The sequence below is a fragment of the Scleropages formosus genome, chromosome 17 (genome assembly GCF_900964775.1).
Source record: "Scleropages formosus chromosome 17, fSclFor1.1, whole genome shotgun sequence".
In the NCBI taxonomy this organism is placed as follows: Eukaryota; Metazoa; Chordata; class Actinopteri; order Osteoglossiformes; family Osteoglossidae; genus Scleropages; species Scleropages formosus.
Genome location: NC_041822.1, coordinates 9,709,046 through 9,729,169, shown reverse-complemented (window position 1 = coordinate 9,729,169; position 20,124 = coordinate 9,709,046). Strand labels below are relative to the sequence as shown.

The 20,124-nt window shown below is 37.6% G+C and overlaps 1 protein-coding gene across 1 annotated transcript in view; it reads left to right on the top strand.

The window, feature by feature from the left end:
• LOC108938470 (astrotactin-2-like) overlaps positions 1–20,124 on the top strand; it is a 218,420-nt gene that overhangs the window by 28,268 nt on the left and 170,028 nt on the right. The window contains exon 2 of the mRNA XM_029259528.1: positions 14,821–15,008. Coding sequence (XP_029115361.1) covers positions 14,821–15,008 — 188 coding nt within the window. The remainder of the gene's footprint in view (positions 1–14,820; positions 15,009–20,124) is intronic.

Genomic DNA, 20,124 nt, shown 5'->3' with positions numbered 1-20,124 from the left:
TGAGAAGATGCTCTGATGACCCTTGTGATCGTCCTGTATTGATTTATCAGTTGTTTTATTGTTATTATTACCAGGTTGTGATATTGCTACTTGAGTCAAATGTGTATGATCGCCTTCTGCAGCCTATGTTGGAGGGGGGGGCTCAAGAGGTCATGTGTCTTATTTTCCAAGAGGTCACACCTTAATAAGAGTTAACAAACCAATCTCAATAACCACTTGACCTGAGCAGGGTTGTGGTGAGCCAGAGCCTATCCCGGAGACATTGGGTGCAAGGCTGAAGGGGACACACCCGTTCATTGCAGGACCACAACTAGTCACCCAGGCAAAGTTACTGCAACTGTAGGGCAGCCACCTTGCTCAAGAGTGCCACAGCCAAAGGTGGGGATCAGACTAGCAACCTTCGGAGCCAAAGGCAGCCGCTCAAACCACTACACCACCAGCTGCCCTTTAATAAAGGTCCTTAACCTTTATTTGAAATAAAGGCATTGGTTTGGCCTGTTTAATATTGGAAAGTTAACAAACAAAAAAATAACAGCAAATTACTCCTTTTACAAAGCACACATGCATTTGAACAGTATTATGGAGAGTTGTGTTGTTGCTCTTTTATGAGAGGTATTCATATTACTGCTGTCACGCCCACATCATCGAGGCAAATGACCGCACCTGTTGCGCATCAGAGCGACCAAGGATAAAGGAAGCCGTGCTGTTGCACAAGGTTGTGGAATCTCAGTGAGCCCACCGCTTCTCCTGCGATGACCAGCGAAACCAATTTACCACTTCGTTCTTACAGTTCCTCCCTTTGCCTTTTGACCCCTGGTCCTTGGTTCCTGATCTCCTGCTTCATCTGATCAACTTCGATTCCTGTCTCGCCCAAAGAACAACGTCTGCGCCTCGAATTAGCTTTACCTGTCCCGACTACGATTCTTGCCTATTCCTTTGTCCAGTCCTCCCAACACAAACAAACTCGTGATTGGGTCCTCACCTATTCCTCGGTCTCCTGTCCTCGTTCCTGAGAACTGCATACTTTTACACTGATGTGCTAGTGCCATCTTTAAGAATTTGCTTTTATTAACAAGTGGAATTTGCACCGTAAGGTTGAGTTTTTTTTATTTTTTTTTAAGGAATTTTACTTTCTTTATAATATAACATATGATAAAGAAATAATTTAAAATATTTGTGTAAAATAGGTGATTTTTGAGGGGGGTGAATGTTAAGAATAGTTTAAGCCCCAGTTTATGAAAATTCATATTATGTATTAGGAACACATCACGCTCATAATTTTCGATGAGGGTATATAAACCTAATTCTAAACATTATTGTTTTAAACCTCAACAATAGTGTTACAGTTGTTTAACATTAAAGGGGACAGTGGGTAGTGTATTCATTACAGCTGTGGCCTTTGGCCCCAAAGATTTTAGCTAAAGCTGCTTTTTTTCTTTTTTTTTTTTTTTGTCACGTGCGAGTCAGCACTTCAATGAAGTACTAAGACTGTGCTTGCTGTGCATTATTTGTGGAAACTCGGCATTTCTTTTCTGTTCTTAAAGGCTTTGGCTTGATGAGATCTGAACCACCTGAGTAGTTCCTTGAGGTGACCCAGGTGTGCTGTCCTACAGACAGTGAGACGGGTTGCTATCTTGTCCTAGGTGCTAAAACCACTTCTTGGCTAGTGGGTGCTGAGTGTATTTTGGGCTCGTTTTTATTTGCGTATTTAATAAATACATGTAGGATTCAATAACATCTTAATACAGTCTGCCATAATAATCATATTTCAGTTTAGTAAAATGCTGTCTTCACAACTGACATGATGAATTGTCAATCTCAGCTGTTACTAAGAATTATCCTTACTGTCAGAATAAATTGAGACGCGACTAAAAATACTAATCGTGTAAATTAAAATGCATTTATAGTGTAATATTTTCAAGTTTTAAAACCTGCAAGAAATGCAATCTAAGCAACATGTGAGAGGACAACTGGATGTGTGCGCTTTGCAAATTAAAAGAAAGATTTGAACGTGTGGTTGGCATGCAGAAATTCCCAGACGGGCGCTGGAGTTGTGTGAGCAAGTAGCATTTATTTTTAGCCTCTCAGAGGACATTTGATTTCCTCGAGTTTGACCAGTGGTGTGTGACAGTCCTGGTCCAGAGGGACTGCAAAGAGCTGTCTGAGAGCTGCAAGCCATAGCCTGTCCTGTCCTATCCTGTCCTGTTCTGTCCTATTCCATCCAGACCAGTGAGGAAGGCTTGGGGGGTGGGCTGTAACAGTTTAGTCATCACCAGTCAGGACGTGATAATATTCAGATGGATCCCAACACTTTGATCTGTGCAGACAGATTGTCTGCGTATATTAAAGGATGTGAGAAATATGCAGCTCCTTTATGGGCTCAGCATTGGAGTGATATCTTTGTCTGGAATGCACAATTATGAGTGAGCTTGGAGAAGAACTTCAAGTTAGCACACTGCTTGTTTGTAAGCTTAGCTATGTATTGGTGTTCTACAAAATGTTCCACACCTTCTAGAAAATCCACTGTACTTCCTTTCATGCAAAGACATTTGACTCCAAAATTTTTACTGCTCCACTCAGTCTGTCATTCAGAACACTTTAATTATTGACACGCTTACAGGGGTTCATTACTGAAGTAGAAGGATATTTACTTACCCTGTACCTATCCCCTTGTAGCTCAGATTTAGTATGTTATAAAGTACTCTACATATCATCTTGCTGGCTACGTGGATAAGATTTCAATGGGAATGATGAGTGGGGTTCCTACCTTGTGCTGTACAACACGCAGCATCATTGCTAAGCCTGTTATGCGAGCCACTATCAGATTGTGTCTGAGAAGGGATGGAAGCATCTCATTTTGTGAACTTGAGATGCTGAATAATCACTTTTTAATACATGTAAGCAGGAATGCAGGAGTGTAGAGTGACAGTGCCAGTGCTATTCAAAACAAGGATATATGTAATCAGTCTGAGTAGGTTCATCAATGGGATTTAAGTGTCTTACAAAATGCATCCACTTTGGAGATAAGGGAATTGATTATCCTGTTAATGTGTCACTTTAAGGGTATTAGTCTTATGTTGGCTGGGTGCCCCTTTAATCTTGAATAGCTGTAGACAAACAATTTATTGAATTGTACATTAATTAAAATGGCATTGTTTTCCATAATGGCAGTAATTTTCTTGTAGAAAGGGTTTATTTATTTATTTATTTTTTCTTTATTTATCTGAAATGAGATTGCATTACATCTCAGTTGCTCATTAAGTGTTAATTCTGGTGGTATGAAACCATTTAAGGTTCAGAGAACTGACAATATGATGTAACACTAGAGTCTCCTTGGGTGGTGGCAGCTGCTGGGAGTGATTTTCCCATGCAGGAACTGAACCATTTAATGAATCTGGACCTAAAGATGACTTCAGATTTTGAACTGAAGAAATAGAATGGCTAGGATTTTTTGCATGCACAATTATTTTAATTGAAGGTGACAATCAGTCGCTTGAAAGAGAGGTTAGCTGCTACTTCTCTGTGAAAATACTGTTTTCTCATTTCATATTTGAAATGCTACTTTGCTAGCCAGCACTTGTTGCTGAGCTTTCCCCTTCATTCTTTGAAATATGATGGGCCTTGTAATTGATGATTATGCATTGCAGCCTGGAATAACATATACCCTGGCATTCTCATAATCCCTGTAGACCTTGCGCAATCCTGTGACAACCAGATAATCCTAGCCCTGCAGAGAATTTTGTGCAGGTTTATGGATTTCACAGGTTTTATCTTTTCCCCAATCATTATTTTTAAGAAATCTCAGAGCTTTTGGTGGTGATGGTGAATGTCTGTAGGTATTTGCACACACATATCATGAACCGCTTGTCCCATACGGGGTCGCAGGGAGCCAGAGCCTAACCCGGCAACACAGGGCGTAAAGCTGGAGGGGGAGGGGACACACCCAGAAGGGGACGCCAGTCCATCACAAGGCACTCCAAGCGGGACTCGAACCCCAGACCCACCAGCGAGCAGGACAAGGTCCAACCCACTGCGCCCCCCTAATGTAGGTATTTGCATTAGATCTATTTCCTAGAGACTTCCCCAATGGTGAAAACTTGCATATGGGATTTGGGCAAATTAATATAAAACATATAAAATAGATTATAGGTGATTTTAAAGAATATGCCAGTGAATACTTAGAGGAACATTTAATTTAGGAAGTACTTAACTGTCAGCTGTGCAGTGCATAGGACTGAACTAATGGTATCCATTTCAGTCAAAGTCATCCACTAGGTGGTGAACTGAGCTATTAAACTCATTTTAAAATTTAAAATATTTTTGTAGCATCTTTAATCTGCTGAAAGCATATGAAGTGAGCAGAAAGCAATACTGAATCTGTAGATTTTGTAAATGATTTTTAAATAATATCTACAATGCCGCGATTAAATTTATTGTCCACTATTTTCAAGAAAACATTAGCACTGCATCTCAAAATGCACACATTAAGGACATGGAATAAAGTAGCCTGTAGGACTTCTGAATTTAAGTTTACAATTTTAGTTACTCTTGGTTTTGTTAAACTAAATCAGTTTTATAAGGAAATCAAGTCCATATAATAATCAAGAATTTCAAGAACTCATTGTACTACATTGACACAGAGATCTGTACAACTTTATAAAATCAAATTTTGTTTTCTTTTTTTCCATTATTAGTTTTTCCAATATATAGCATATGTGTATGATGTTGAGCATAAAGCTGGGATTTGATGCACTTTAAAGAATCTTGCTTGAATTGCAACTGCCCTGTCTGACCTGTAAGTGTATTGTGCAAATGTGTATTTTTTGTTTATGTTAAAAAGTGAAATAGTTTTTTTCCTTAATTGGTTGTGGAATGCTAGCACATGCAAGAGCACAATCGGAGCCATGCTGGACAGTTGTCAGAATTTATTGTAACCATTTCACTGAGACTGCTTTTTGAGCCAAACAGTCCATATTTCCTTATATCATGAGTAAAAAAAAAATAATAATTTTGTGGGGGAAGAGTGTCACTTGAAAAAATTTTTTTTTGTATATTTCTGTACTGAATTGTTTGAGTAGGAGAGTGAGATACAAATGATTGCAGGTAACAGATTTATAATTGCTTGTGTAAAATTGACCTCAGTTATAAACTATGATTGCTGTTTCTATGCTTATAGTCAGTGGAAAATGCTGAACAGAACTCCTGCAGGTACTGTGTCCTTTGCGGGGTATATGTTCTAATCTCCTAAAATGACGGAATGGCTTTTATGATTCTCTCTGGTCCCATCAGGTTCAATAGTCCCTATAGGAGGATATTTTTTTTTCTTTGCCAGACAATGCTTGACTGATTTTGAGTGATCCCTTATGGAGCTGCTGCTGGCAGTGACTGTATCATAGTTTGCCTAACTAAAGGGCATTAGGCTCCTGTGGCCAATGGCTCAACTCTCCAGATTCTGCCCGTGTGCCTCTTACATCTCTCTGGATAATATGATGTAAAACAACTTGTCGATCCCCAGCTGTGGCTCCAGTTAAGATCAGGGTACAATCTTGAGATTATCTCACTGTTCTCAAGGCATATTTTTATATGGCGCTTACTGAAAATAGTGGATCTGCCGCTCATATTGTCAGTATTATTTCATTTTGAATGTCTTCGCTGCTAATAGAATGGAGCTCTGAAGAGAGCAAATAAAACGGTGCTTCAGCATCATGGAAGTAAATAGTGATAATGTATCAACAAGATTTAGGAAAATTCCATTATCATTTGCCAGGTAGTATATATTTGTTGTTTAATAAGCGTTTCCTATGTGTTAACTGTTAATGTTGGTTTAGTTACTGGGAAGATTAGTGTATATGAAATTGTAAAATTTGGTTGAGTATACTGGTTTACACAGTGATATGTGACAAAATGACAGTATTCTGGAATCATGTGTCTGCATTCAAATCTCTCGCTCTGTTGGTGTACTGCACTTTTTGTATTGTTCACTTTTTCTGTTGCTCAGAGGTATACATCACTCTGGAGAAAAGCTTTTGCTAGTTGAATAAATGTAAATGTAATAATTTATCCACCGCCAAGCATGTCTTTAGTTGCATCTCATATCCAGCTGTGTTGTGTTTTTTTCTTTTTTTTTTTTGAGTAGGAGAACTATGCGTTTGTGCCTGGGCTGCAGTTTGTAGGGCATACATAAAAAAGAAAAAAGAAAAAAAACAAGCCTTGGTACTTAAGTTGTACAGTAATTTAAATATTGAGTTTGTGGTGAGTGATCAACTGTGTACAATATAAATGTGTAGGATACTCTGAAAAAACACAAAAAGGGCAAAACAAGCACACTGACTACAATTATGTTTGACTCCCGTTATTTTGCTTGTATCTGGCAGGTGCAAGTCAGCTGACCATTTAATTTAGACACTGGACATGTTAGTCTGCTGTGCATCAGCTCTTTTTGTCTGTCTCCATGTTTTGCATACATATTCGTGTACCAGTTCTACAGATATTTTTATTACATTTGATAATTATGATATGTGTGATGTAAATGCTGAGTACTACATAGCAGGCTGCACAGTGGTGCCAGTAGGGTTGGAACCTAGGTTTCCAGTTTTCCAGTTTCTTCTCGCTGTCCAAAGACATGTATTTCAGGGGAATTTGTGACTCTAAATTGTCATTAGTGTATATATATATGTGTGTGTGAGTGATTGAGTGTATGCAATTGCCATAGTGTTTCTTCCAGGCTGCACATTCCCTTACACTCTATATGGCTAGGATAGGCTTCATACCACCAGAACCCTGCTCAGGTCCCATTCCATTAATTCTAAAATTTAAATGTGCAATATAAAATCTCCAATACAAAGTACTTCAGATAAATAGATCATGTCATACTCTTTTAAACTTTAAATATGCCTATGATAAAACTTAATTAGCTAATGCCTCTGGCTTACTCCTCTGTGACAAAGGAAGCTACTTTTCCACTCCCGGAAGATGTAGCACTCAAAAACAGGAGTACACACTGGACATGACACCAGTCCCCAAGAGACAACATAATACTGTTAAAACGTTACTGATGTCTTGCATTATGCTCCATGTTGGAAACACAGTCCTGACACATCATGCCTAGTGGCGTTTAGGAGCAAGTCTTGAACAGGATTCCTTGTAAAATGTCATGAGTTGGCAGTACTGGAAGGTGCTGATTGAATGTAGAGTCAGACAAACCAGAGAGGAACTACAAAGTGTCGCACAGCAGGGGATTTTCGGAGAAGCATGACCTTCAGTGTCCGTAGCGGGGACGTGTTCTTAGAGAGAAACTGCGTGTGTGGGCAAAATAAATTCTGTGGGCAGTTGCGGATTTTGGAACATTTTGTCCTCTCATGTGTGTTGTTAATTGGCATTGACTGTAGGCCGTTAGTGTAAGTGTACTTAACACTTATTGGGATACACTTACTGGGATACTCCTGGCAGTAAAATTATCAAACATTTTATACATAATTTTTTATAAAATAATACTGAAGTCCCGGAGTGACTCATTCAGCATGATTGCGAGTATTACTTCATTTTTGTCACACCATGGTTACTGATATTACAGAATTGCATTATACTACATCATTATGGCAGGGAAATTAAAGCAAGAACATATATAAAGATTGTCTTCACAACCTGCATTTGAATGCAGTTTAAACTGCTTCTCATAATGGATTTTATATTTTGAATACCAGCTAAATAATCTGCTTGTCTAATGTACAATTAGGGATATAAGTATTCCCATTTTAATATATCATATTATACCAACATGCATAGAATAGCTTTTTTGCAGTTTTGTTTTTTTTACAAACATACTTCTTTTTTAAACCATTTACTGCTGCTGTTTGCATGCCTTTCTAGTTATAATTTATCTTGGTATTAATATGGTTTAAAAGGAGATGGCACTGAACTTCCCAGCCAACAGTACAGCCATCCATTCAGTTGCAGATTCTAAGTGTACAGGGTTTTCATAATGAAATGAAAACTGGGAAAAACAAAAGACAAAAAAACACATGAACAAAATAGGAGCAAAAGAGGGGGACAACTTCAACAAATGACGAAAGAGATGACAGCACACCTAAGATATACTTGAATTGTGCTGGTAATCATTTTGTGCCATTCACACTGAAGTTTTGAATTACTTTGTTCAGAATGGTGTGTCTGATTTTATTTTACATTTATTAATGTTCACTTTAAAACTACCAAATTGCATTAAATTGGTTATTTCACTGTTTTGATGTGCCTTTCATATTTTCTATGTAAAAACATATATATTAGTCTATGACAGCATTTGGTATTATTCTGTTATGCCATTCTTTTCTGGAATCTGCTCAGTAATCAACTAGGCGATTAACCATCACGTTTCTGTGTACACACACTCCCTGTGTCCCTGTCATCTGACATAGGCACAGTGTGATGGGTGAGGAGCCTGTTGTTGTTTTCATTTTTCTCTCTTTCATATTTTTTAAAAGCCACATTGCATGCATAAAACCATAAAACAGAGTCTTTGCTCTGCCACCTTAATAGGATTTCTTTGTTGTTCCAACATGATCTGTATATTAGATTAAAGAGGAAATGTACCATACAAATCACTTAAAGTGTACTTACCCTCAAGTCACAGTATCAAGAAAATTCAATATCAACTGCATAGAGGAGTTTCAAATTGGTTTTGAAAATGTGCTGTGGCCTTACCAATGGAGAAACCAACAAGGAAAGTTATCCTGAAACATCACAAAATTTATTTTGAATAACAGATAACAGTGTTGGTCACATTGCCATTGTTAAAATAATTTCTTCTTTAATTTAACATGTTTAAAGGTTTTAATTTCTCTTGCTGCTGAATCGCTTGTTTCATGTAACGTTTAATAGTAAATATCTAAACCGAATGTTTCTCAGAACGTGCTCCGTTATGTTGTGTTAGGTGAAAAGTGAATTCCTAGTAGCCATTTGTATCTTACATTTTCCCAACAAAATCTTTCGCTGCTGGTTTGTTTGTTTTTCCAGAAAAAAACAGATCACTCTTGTACCGTTTTTGCACGGTTTTGCTCTCTTACTTGTTTTTGTTTATGTTTTGTCAATAAGCTTTATTAATTTTTTCAAGAAGAAAATTTGTTGGTTTTGTAGAACACTGTTTGTAGATGGGGGTGTGGTGGCACAACGGACTTGACCAGGTCCTGCCCTCTGGTGGGTCTGGGGTTCGAGTCCTGCTTGAGGTGCCTTGTGATGGACCGGCATCCTATCCTGGGTGTGTGCCCCCCCCCCCTCCGGCCCTGCGCCCTGCATTGCCGGGTTAGGCTCCGGTTCACCGCGACCCCGCTCGGGACAAGCAGTTACAGACTGTATGTGTATTATTTGTAGAACTACAAAAGTAACTTTTTGGTGTTGTGCTGCTTTATTTACTTTGAAAAAAAGGAAAAAAAAAAATACAAGTAATGAATTATTAACGCCAAGGTTGTCCTTACTGCTTGGTAATAACATGATTAAGTTGAGAGACAGGCGGCGGGAAGGCTGTACCAGTCAACCGTGGCAGCCAGGGTGTCTGCATCAAGTCAAGCAGCAGAGTGCCCTTGTGGTGCCAGCTTTCATCACGGTAAGCAGGAGCAGAAGGGAGCTTGTTACCAGGGTGTGCAGCTGTCACAGCACTGTCAGCTCCCCACACCCCTCCTGAAGGCATGCTGCTTTAATTGCCTCCGAAAATGCTGGGGATGAACTCCTGCAAAAGGTGCATTCCTATGCTTGTGCATGTATGCCTGTGTTTGTGCACACTTGCACAGCAAACCTGATAATAATAGGAATGAATTCCTTAATCTGCAAGTTTACTGCAGAACATGCACTGCAGAACATTTTGAAGGCAGTTGTTAAAAGTCTATCTGCATTATCTCTATAAGAAAACTTACCAAGGTATCAGGTTTAAAAAAAAAAAAAAAAAAAAAAAAAGTCGGACTTTAAAGAGTCAGGAAACAGATAATGTATGTCGCATTAGTGCAATATAATAATCTCTAATTAGTTTAAGAAGCATGCATTTTACCAGTCCAGATTAAAAAAAAAAAAAAAAAAATTACACTGGTAAGAAAGAGAGAACTGATTATAACGTATAATTATATCCAATATGTCCAATTGCATTGTATTCTTTATATTTTTCCATAAAAAAACATTTACAAGACCTAAAACCATGTTGAATGCATAACATGTTCTCATTTTAATGAACACACTTGTACTGAACTATAAAATATAACAGAGATACAGTATAAAAGGTGCATTTTTCTGATTAATTTTTTTTTTTTGCTCTCATTGCAGTTTGCTTGGGCGTCATTATCCTGTGCAGTAAAACTGATTGATATCTGCTGTAAAAGTGAAAGAACTGAGGTCACATAAAATAAAACATTCTTTGAATTTATGCTACCTAAATAAAATAAAATAAAAACGAAACTATATTAAGTAGCGAACAAAAATATGTACATTTTGTGTGATGGTGTCCACTGGTACAGTCTTCCCCCTGCCTTGCAAAGGTAATGTGTGCCTTAAAAACCCTTCATAAGGTTAATTCTCATAAATCAGAGATGTAATTCTGATTAGTTTTAATGGTAAAAATATGATGCATGCCTGAGAAAGTGTTGATGATTCTAACGAGACTAAAGTTGTACCACAACTAAAGGGTTTCACAAATATGGACCTGGATTGCGACCTTAGCTTTTATGGAGGATAGCTCTGCCTCACACTTTTTTGTATTGGACATATCCACACACATCCTCTATTGCCAGGTTACAATACCCAGAAGGGGTGAGCGGTCATTGGTACTTTGACCACCAAAAGTTTCTTTTCCCTCCCCTTCTTCACAGTGGGGATTTAGTTTTCCTCTTCTCAGCTACCAGTTGTCTTATCCCAGTAGTTAAATATAATTGCTGCTATTCTATGCCGTATCTTTCCCTGAAACTTTTTTCAGCACTTTATCCCCCTTTGGTGGAAAGAGTACGCTATAAAAATTAATTGAATTCAATTACATTAAATTGAATTACATTGAACTGAGGTGAATTGTAATCTTGGGTATGGAAGTGGTGATGATAAAGGAAGTAAAAAAAAAAAGTGAGAAGATGATGAATGTTACAGATGATTATGGGGGTTTTTCAACAATCAACAAGATTCTGTGGAGATAAATTAATATTAAAATGCAGATGCTTATCCTGGATTAAGTTGTGTGAGATATGTATTATTAGAATTTTATTAATTGTGACTTAGCGGTCAAAGTAATGCTGGAGTTACAATCTAAATTTAAGAACAGGCCTTAAATTTAGTAGCCAATGTATTTAAAACAGAGATGCCTTTACTAGATATTCCTTCAGCTATCCATGCATATTGTGTATGAAGAGACTTTTAGCAGAGAGTATAAATGACATTAGAGACTCAGATGTTAGTCAGAAAATTGTGTGCAGGATGCCTCTTACAAATTGGTGTGACCATCACATGGAAGATTATGTGGCTGGTTATTATGATCAATACAAATTGATGTGTCCATCTTTACAGCCAATGAACAGATGGCAGGATGTTATGTCCCTCACTTCAGATGGATTATAATTATTATTGTTATTACTATAATTATTTTACTATTATTAAGATTTCTTTATGCAGGAATGTACGTTGTCTTATTTTTTCCAGAATATTTAAACAAATACTGTTTTGTAAAAATCTGAAATTGCCACGTTCCACTATGGGATTAACACTGTGTTATTGCATGGTCATGGTGGCGTTGCGTATGTCTTCTTGGGCTTCTTGCTGAGTTCACTCTCGTCAGACTTCTGTTTTGTGTGGTGTTGCTGGTCGGATGAGTGCTGCTCTGTGGCACCCCAAAGCTTCCTGAAGCAGTGTGTTGGAATTTTGCCCCACCTTGCAGAAGATCCTGTCCCGCTATACTATTTGGGTATGGGAGATATAACCTTCCAGCACAGCCCAGAAGACTGGGATACCACCAGCTTCAGATTTTCACTCTACCCAAATCATATTGTGTTCATCAACTGAACCTATACAGGTAATGGACCTCAATACTGTATGATGAAGCACGCATCTGTCTTAGGTGATGTTTATTGCACAATAACATTAAGTGGTGATTGTCATGCTGTTCTGAAGCAGACTTTCCTTTTTGGACGGTGGCTTTAGGGGAGACAGTGTCCACATTTGATGTTTATGACACTGATGCAGCCCTTGTCCCAAGGCTTTTTTGTCACCGGATATGAATCCAGTCATATTTATTGGATAAATTCTAGATAATTCTGTAGCAACCCTTGGCATTTTTTGAAACCTCCACCAATCAGCTATGTGCTGCCTGACTTTCTCATAGAAGAATAATATTGCTTCAGTTTTCACGTAACTCTAGATGGTGGTATACATGAAATATTCTTTGTTGTCATCTCTCAGATATACCAAGCATTCAGGTCACATGCTATGTATCATGGACCTTTACAATATATTAAAAAAAAAAAAAAAAAATCATGTTTGCCAAATGTATATTTTTTAATTTATTTATTTTTTTTGTACCTTACACCTGCATTGTAAAGTTTTGTGTACAGAGGGGAAAGTTTATATTTGCTTGTGCTCAAAGTATAGATTGAACCAGGCATGTTTATTGCCATGTTTATCCTTATATGAGGAAAACAATTTTGATGTATTTGCAAATACATGAGAAATGTCTCCCCAGTGTCTGCAAAGGGCCATTAGGTGACAGAGTACCCCCTGCCCTTTATTTTCTAAGTGACTGGTTCAATTTCAGCTATGGCAGGCTGCAAATAAAACAAATGTCCATTTGTAAGCTGCTGTAAATTTCAAAGGCTGTAAATTGAATCATGTCATGTTCAACAGAAGAAGGAACGTGCATGTCAGAAAGATGTTGAAAAATGTCTTGGTGGTAGAAATGGACACTTACTGCCTGTCCCCCATGGTTAAAATGAAAACCTAGTTTGATGAATTTTATTTATTTTTTTTTTTTTTTATTTTTTCAGGTTATGAAATGCAAAATATGTGCAGCACTTTTTAGCTTTTTCACCCCACTCCATGTTTAACAGTTTGCTATTCCTATTCTATGTGCAGTTGAAAGATGCCAAACTGTGGCTCAATATTTTTGGATTTTTAATTTTTGCTTAAAATTCTTCTAAAATACTGCTGATGGAAATATTACATATTATTACATACTTTAGAAGTATCACAGTTCCATAGAAATAAAATCACAATTTTACAATACTTACAATAACATACAGTGTGCAGTTTTTGAGGTTTTCGAGCAGGCGCTGCTTCTGGAGAGAACGCGAACAAATCCATGTGTAATTTTTCTGTTATTCAGCTGTGCTATGCCACTATAAAAGCAATACATAGAATCAATATTAACACTGGAAAAAGTGTTAACGGTTCTTGGTTGTATGGGAACGGTTCTTATTTATGATATCAGTATCATTGTCATTTTAATGTTAACAAATTATGCTTTTTTTTTTTTTTTTTAATACTTAAACCCTTTTCTTTTATTCTTCATTTGAATAAAATTGCTGTGTGTGTGTGTGTGTGTGTGTGTGTGTGTGTGTGTGTGAGAATAAAATTGCTTTCTAGTAGGCAATATCACACGTCAAATCAGTACCACCTGAACTGCTTTTGCTACTACTACTACTGCTGCTAATTTTCTTGGTATTAAGGGGTTCACCCTATAGTAACTATGTATAATACTTATGTTATATATTTTACATTTAATTTTGTTTAATCACATTTTTTTATTTAGAATGTAACTTTCAGAACATCACGTATGGAAAAAGGGATCACAGTCACCACAGCAGTGTCAGTGTTAATCCAGTGAATACACACACACACACACACACACACACACACACACACACACACACACACACACACACACAGAGGCTGAAACCACTTGTCTCAAGTGCAGCCATGGCGAACCGGAGCCTAACACGGCAACGCAGGGTGCAAGGCCGGAGGAGGAAGGAACACACCTAGGCTGGGATGCCAGTCTGCTGCATGGCACCTCAGCAGCACTCAAACCCCAGACCCACCAGAGAGTGGGCACAGGCCAGACCCACCATGCCACCGCACTCCCTTGCAGTGAATACATACATACATTTGTAAATAAGGATAAAGAAAAAGAGGAGAAGAGAACTCTAGTATTGTATCTTCTGTGACTTTTGCAACGAGATATAGCACTGCTGAACGCTTTCAGTAGTAGAATTTAGGTTTATATTCTTTTAAAGTCACACAAAAAAACATGCATGCTGCATTAAAAAGCAGTTAATACATTGTTGAAGTTGGATGCTTTTTCACATAATTTTTATATTCTGCTGTATCTACACTTTGAATTACAACCAAATGTGGAAATTATGAAGAGTGTTTTCATGGTAGGCATCCCTTTGCTTGTTGATAGCTTGTTTAATCATTCCTATATCCAGTTCTTCCCATGCTCTCAACTGGAGACACGGTACACTGTTGTAGAGGTGAGTGGGTGTGTGGTGTGGGCAGAGAAAGGGGAGCTGCTGCTTGTGCTCTTCCTGAGTGTTTTAATTAGTTCATATATTTTTCTCCATAATGGTGGGCGGGTGTAGATTAATTATTTGGGATTTGTCTATGGAAGGTGTGGGATCCTGTGAATTAGAGAACTGTAAAAAAAAAAAAAAGGAGCCAGAGGGCAAACCCTCCCTCATTATTTCCTCCTTTTTCTTATTTTACAGAGTAATAATAATCCATCTATTTTTCTAGCAGGGAATGTATGCCACGTCCTTATGGGGCTCCTTGCTAACGGTATCTCACTTCTTTTGCTCTTCCCTGCAGAGATGTCTGGCACGGGGGCAGAGATCTCCCTGGTGCACTGGAAGCAGCAGTGGTTGGAGAACGGGACACTCTACTTCCATGTGTCCATGACCAGTGCCGAGCAGTTGGCCCAGGCCACGGAGCCCACGGCGCGTCAGCCGGCACACATCCTGCATGAGCATGCTCACCTGCTGCATGTCTCCGTCATGGTGAGGTTGCTTTGCAACTTCTCAGTGCTGCTCCTCTCACCCAGCCCTTTTCCTCCCCACTCCGTATTTCTTTATTCTGTCCTGTGGTCCTTAAATTCACTTAGTATACTTCAAGTTATTACTTGCGATGAGATGATTTCATATAAAAACAAAAATGCACTGCATGAAAATGAAATCTCACTGACCAATAGCCGCTGTGTTTTAGAGGTTCGTTGTCACTGAAACATATACTGCAGAATTGGCGGTGTTAGATCAACTCTGAGAAAGGTAAAAGAACAGTTGGACAGTTTTTTTTTTTACATTCATTCATTTAACATTTTCGTGAAACCGCTTCTGATTTTAAGTTACTTAGTGATTTGGACATTTATTCAGCAAGTTAAATTTTCACTGGTGCTTTTTAAGATAATGACCTTATTGAAGGGGAGTATTGTAGGAGGTGGGATTCGAACATGAGTTGTTCAAGTAGAAACTCCCTGCTACTCTACCCATATATATATATAATCCATAGATCTTTGAATTTATAGCAATACCACATATTTTGCTGTGTAAATCACATTGTAGGTGAAACTAAGAAAAAGATGTCTATGAAGGAAATTGATGATGATGATGATGATAATAAGAATAATAATAATACATAGTTGTTAATAGTAGTTTATTGCAGTAAAATTCATGCAGTAAGACATGGAATAAATCTACAGATTTTAAATCTGTATTTCTGGGACAGACTTGCAAAAGTGTCTTTGAGGATTCATCATCATTTTATAGCCTTGATTTTTTTTCACATAAACAGGAGTGTATGGGATGTCATTTTATTCATGAGTGCACACAAGCAGCTTTTCCGAATAGGCAGGGACATCAGCACATATGAATGACCTAATAGTATATAATGTGCGCTAATGCAGAGTGGATTTTCAATTCCTGTACTAAAGTGCCCATGGTCTTTAAGTGGGCAGTCTATTAGTCTTAAGTGTTCCTCCACAGAGTTATTATGAAAAGCTTTTATTAACACCCTGAGATAAATCGATTTCCTAGTGCTTTGAAACAGGTGCTGGGCAGGATTTTGAACAAAGATGTACTGATCATACACCCGTTCCACTCCTCTCACCTTACCTTTGGTGCCTGTAATTATTGGTGCAAGAGGGGTCAAAAACAGTGTTTTTGTCTTATTCTTAATTTGAATTTTTCTACTGTTTAACCCTGTCCCATCCCTGGGGAACCAGTTATTTTGTCTTATCCTTCTGCCACCATGATACTGAGCCAACAGAATCTTATACAAATCCAAATGCAAAGTCACCATGCTGAGATTGTGAATTAAGAATGTTTTAAAAATTGTCAAACGTTTTGATTTGTGTTGTGCAAAACATTCATTTGTAATGGGAAAAAAAAAAACCCTTGGCTGAATTTACAAACTTCATATAACTTCAGTAAAATTGCTGTCCCTTGTTTAGCTGTTGCCTTTCCAAGTCAGTTTACAATATTCAATAATCAGCTTTACAATGATTGACTCATTTAGATTAGGTATATACAGTATTCAGTAAGATTATATGGATGGGAAAGCTGGCTATTGAAGAAGCAGGTCAGGACTACACTACTTTTAGTTATACTTAACTATAACTATATGATGCACCTCTTTCAAACCTAAGAACAGAAGTGAAGGATGGAGGTCTTTGAAGGTGCTCAGTTATGTACATGGCTAGTGAGTCGACACCAGCTTTCTTACTGGGGTAATTTATGGTATCTTCATCAGGTGCACTAAGGCAGAACTAAGACTTGAACCAGGAACCGTCAGATTGCCAAATGATATTCTTCCCTATTTTATCATATAACCTTTAAATGAACTGTGGGAAATCCTTCTCTTTCATTGCTCAAAGGAGCAACTGATGAGTAACCTTCACGCTCACATGTATGATACGCAATTGTATGGAGCTCTTCCTCTTGAATGGACCATAGCTCCCTGTTTCCCACATTGCCTGTAGGGGTTTTATGGCCTGCTTTGATTCTTCATTTACCATCAGAATGGACAGTGAAAAGTACCTGCTGAGCAGCAGACTGAAGGTGTCCAACTCTGATCTTTTCCTACCTGCCCTTTTCCCTTCATCAGTTATTAGTGTCATCACAGTAACTGCTGCACTCTCAGCCGCAACTTTAATGGCACTTGACACAATATTTGAAAATGAACTATATTCATTCCTGCTCAATTATTTCTCATATGATAGAACAGAAGCACTGTGGCAATTACCTTAAACTCATCAGCTTGCTGTATAATTCAATATGTCCATGGAAATTGTCTGTCTTCCTTGGGGCAAAATTTTCATTTCCAGGTTTTTATCTATATTTTAGACCTGTCTAAGTTTGTATATATAAAAATTGCACATGTAACATTCTGTAATGTTACAGACTTCAGATTTTAGATTTTGGTTTACTACATCAAGGAAATGAAATGTAAGCCAAACCAAACTGCCTATACCTGCTGAGGCCAGTCATGCAGTGGGAAAATTTAAAACTAAGTAACTCTGGGGTTTTTATCATTGTCAGATCTCCTAACAGTAATTTTTTTTTTTTCTTCCCCTGACAGACTGGCAGCACTGGACAGAAATATTTAAACCAGTTTTTAACAGTTATTTTCCGTTGGCTCTCATGTTGTGTTAAACATATGCAACAAAACTGCCCTATAATTACAAAAGTGAGTATTTCCCTATTGTCATAGAGGACAAAAGAACTGCACTGTAAATTCACTGATTTTCAAGAAATCTCAGAGCTTCAAGTAACAACTACAGAATAGAGAAAGCATGTTTTGTTATGAAATGCAGAGAAGCAACTTTGACCATATTTATGCTCAATTCATGTATTTATGTGTCACAGTGAAACGTGCAAGTCCTGAAGCTTCGGTTCAGACTCTTTGTTTTCCGCCTCATAAATTTTAAGGGCATTACATCCTCAGACGCGTAGTTACTGGCTGTGCTTATTTTCTTTTGCCTCGTTAAAAGATCATAAACAGGTTACTAAAACAGCACTGAATTCATATATGTTTTAAGTAAACCTTTCTATAGTGTAACAGCAAAGCAGTCTTTACAGTATGTGTACTTGCATGTTTCACTAATTAAAGTTTAGGTCAACATGTAACATATCAAATTAAACATTAAGGTGATAGCACTCTATATATCAGTTTCCAAATATTTATTATATGCTGATGGTTAAGGCATGTCCACCTGACATATCTTTGTCCATATATAAACGTTGCTTCACACACAAATTTTGTGTGAATTTTGTACGATTTAGTTCTGTATTTCACTATTTTTAACTTTTTTTTTTTTTGGAAAACTTTGCATATTTGCAATGTAACTAATAGATGCTAAATAGTGGTATCCCTTTCATATGTCTTGAAGGGGTTATTTGCAAGCAGAATAAAGTTTCTCAGTTTGATGTCACTGAACAATAAATGGATTGTAGCACTTTTCCCATTGCCAAATTCCCACATAGCGAAGAGCCCTTTTCCATTGGGTCAGTCTCACTTACTGATAATTAAATCACACTCTGCTGATTTATGTGCCGAGGACCACAGGTCAGTGAGTTTCCTATGCCACTGCCTGCTGATAGGAAGCCTGCTCACGGCCTCAGAGCCATTGGGACCCAGAGCCCAACAATTAATTTTACTCACACTGGCATTGGTGATGTGATGAAGCTGCCCTGGACATGAACATATTTTAACTGTTGCTTGAAATTCTCTGAGCTCTGCGCTTCACGGTTACAGCAGTATTCTGAAAATAAGGTGTCAAGCCATGACTTTTAGCATATGAGAACTTATTTTTATGTGATAATATGCTTACTTTTAAAACTTTTATTTTTTCAGTTAATACATTTATAATAACTTTTCCCCTAGCATTCCTGTAAGCCATATCGTGAGTATTAGGTACAAGTTCTTTTTAAACTCAAGTTCATCCCAGTGGCTAGATGTAGGGTATCTTCAGATAAAAGTCTTGTAAGGGTTCACATTACAGATAATTAATCCAACATATTAACACATACTGCTTGAAGGATTCTCTGTCCCTACTTAATGCCTGTATTAAATGAGAGTACTCCAGCTACCACAACTCTAACAGAGCTTGGACAGTTGTGGCCATTGTTTGTTAGGGAAACTAGAAGTGTCTATACTAAATTTAGATTGGCACCATGGCGTGATTTTTTTTTTTTTTCTCTCTCTAAATAAAATAAAAAAAAAAAAAAAACTTTTTAATTTAAGCTACTACATGAGTCTGCCTCAGAATTTTTAATATAAGTCTGATACAAGCTGTTCTACAGAAAGAAATACTTTTACATTTATTCATTTGGCAGGCCCTTTTCCACCAAAGTGGCACATAACTGAGAGAAAACAAAAATGCATTTCAACAACAAGCTGAGAGATACAAATGCAGATACATGATTCTTCAAGTACAATCAGTCTTAAGATACAATTTTTTTTTCTGGCATACATTTTAATACATTTAAACAGGTAATGTAGTTCAGTTATATGGAGCAGACAGCTCACAAGAAAGTGAGCCTGATAAAGACTTCAAGGCTCTTTTTGAATACCAAGAAAAATTCTGACTTTTTCAATGAGAGAGGGATCTCATACAACTATACTCGAGACAGAACAAAGAACCATGCAATGGAATAAAATGCTGTTACCCTCAGCAATAAACCTCTTGTATGTGGCTTGTAGATAATCTGATAACTATGCTACACTCGAGAGCTAAATAACTTGCTGTCATTAACCACATGTCCAAGGCAGGGTCTGAAGCATATGTCAGAAGCACAGGCTTCCTGCCTAATCAGGGTACACCCTCGATGGGATGCCAGTATAGTAGCACCACACACAATCACGCACCCGTTCACCTGAAACGTATGTCTTTGGGCTTTGGAAAGAAACCAGAGCACCTGGAAGTCAATTTAAATGCTGAAACAGCTGTGCTGATAGCATATATATGTGCACATATATGTGAAATTTGACATATAAGTGAAATAGCACATATATGTGAAATTTATTGGTGTACATTCAGTAACTGCCTATTGAATTGATATGAAATACAGAAGTGTATAGATAAAAAGCTTGTAGATATCCACAGCTCAGTGACACTCA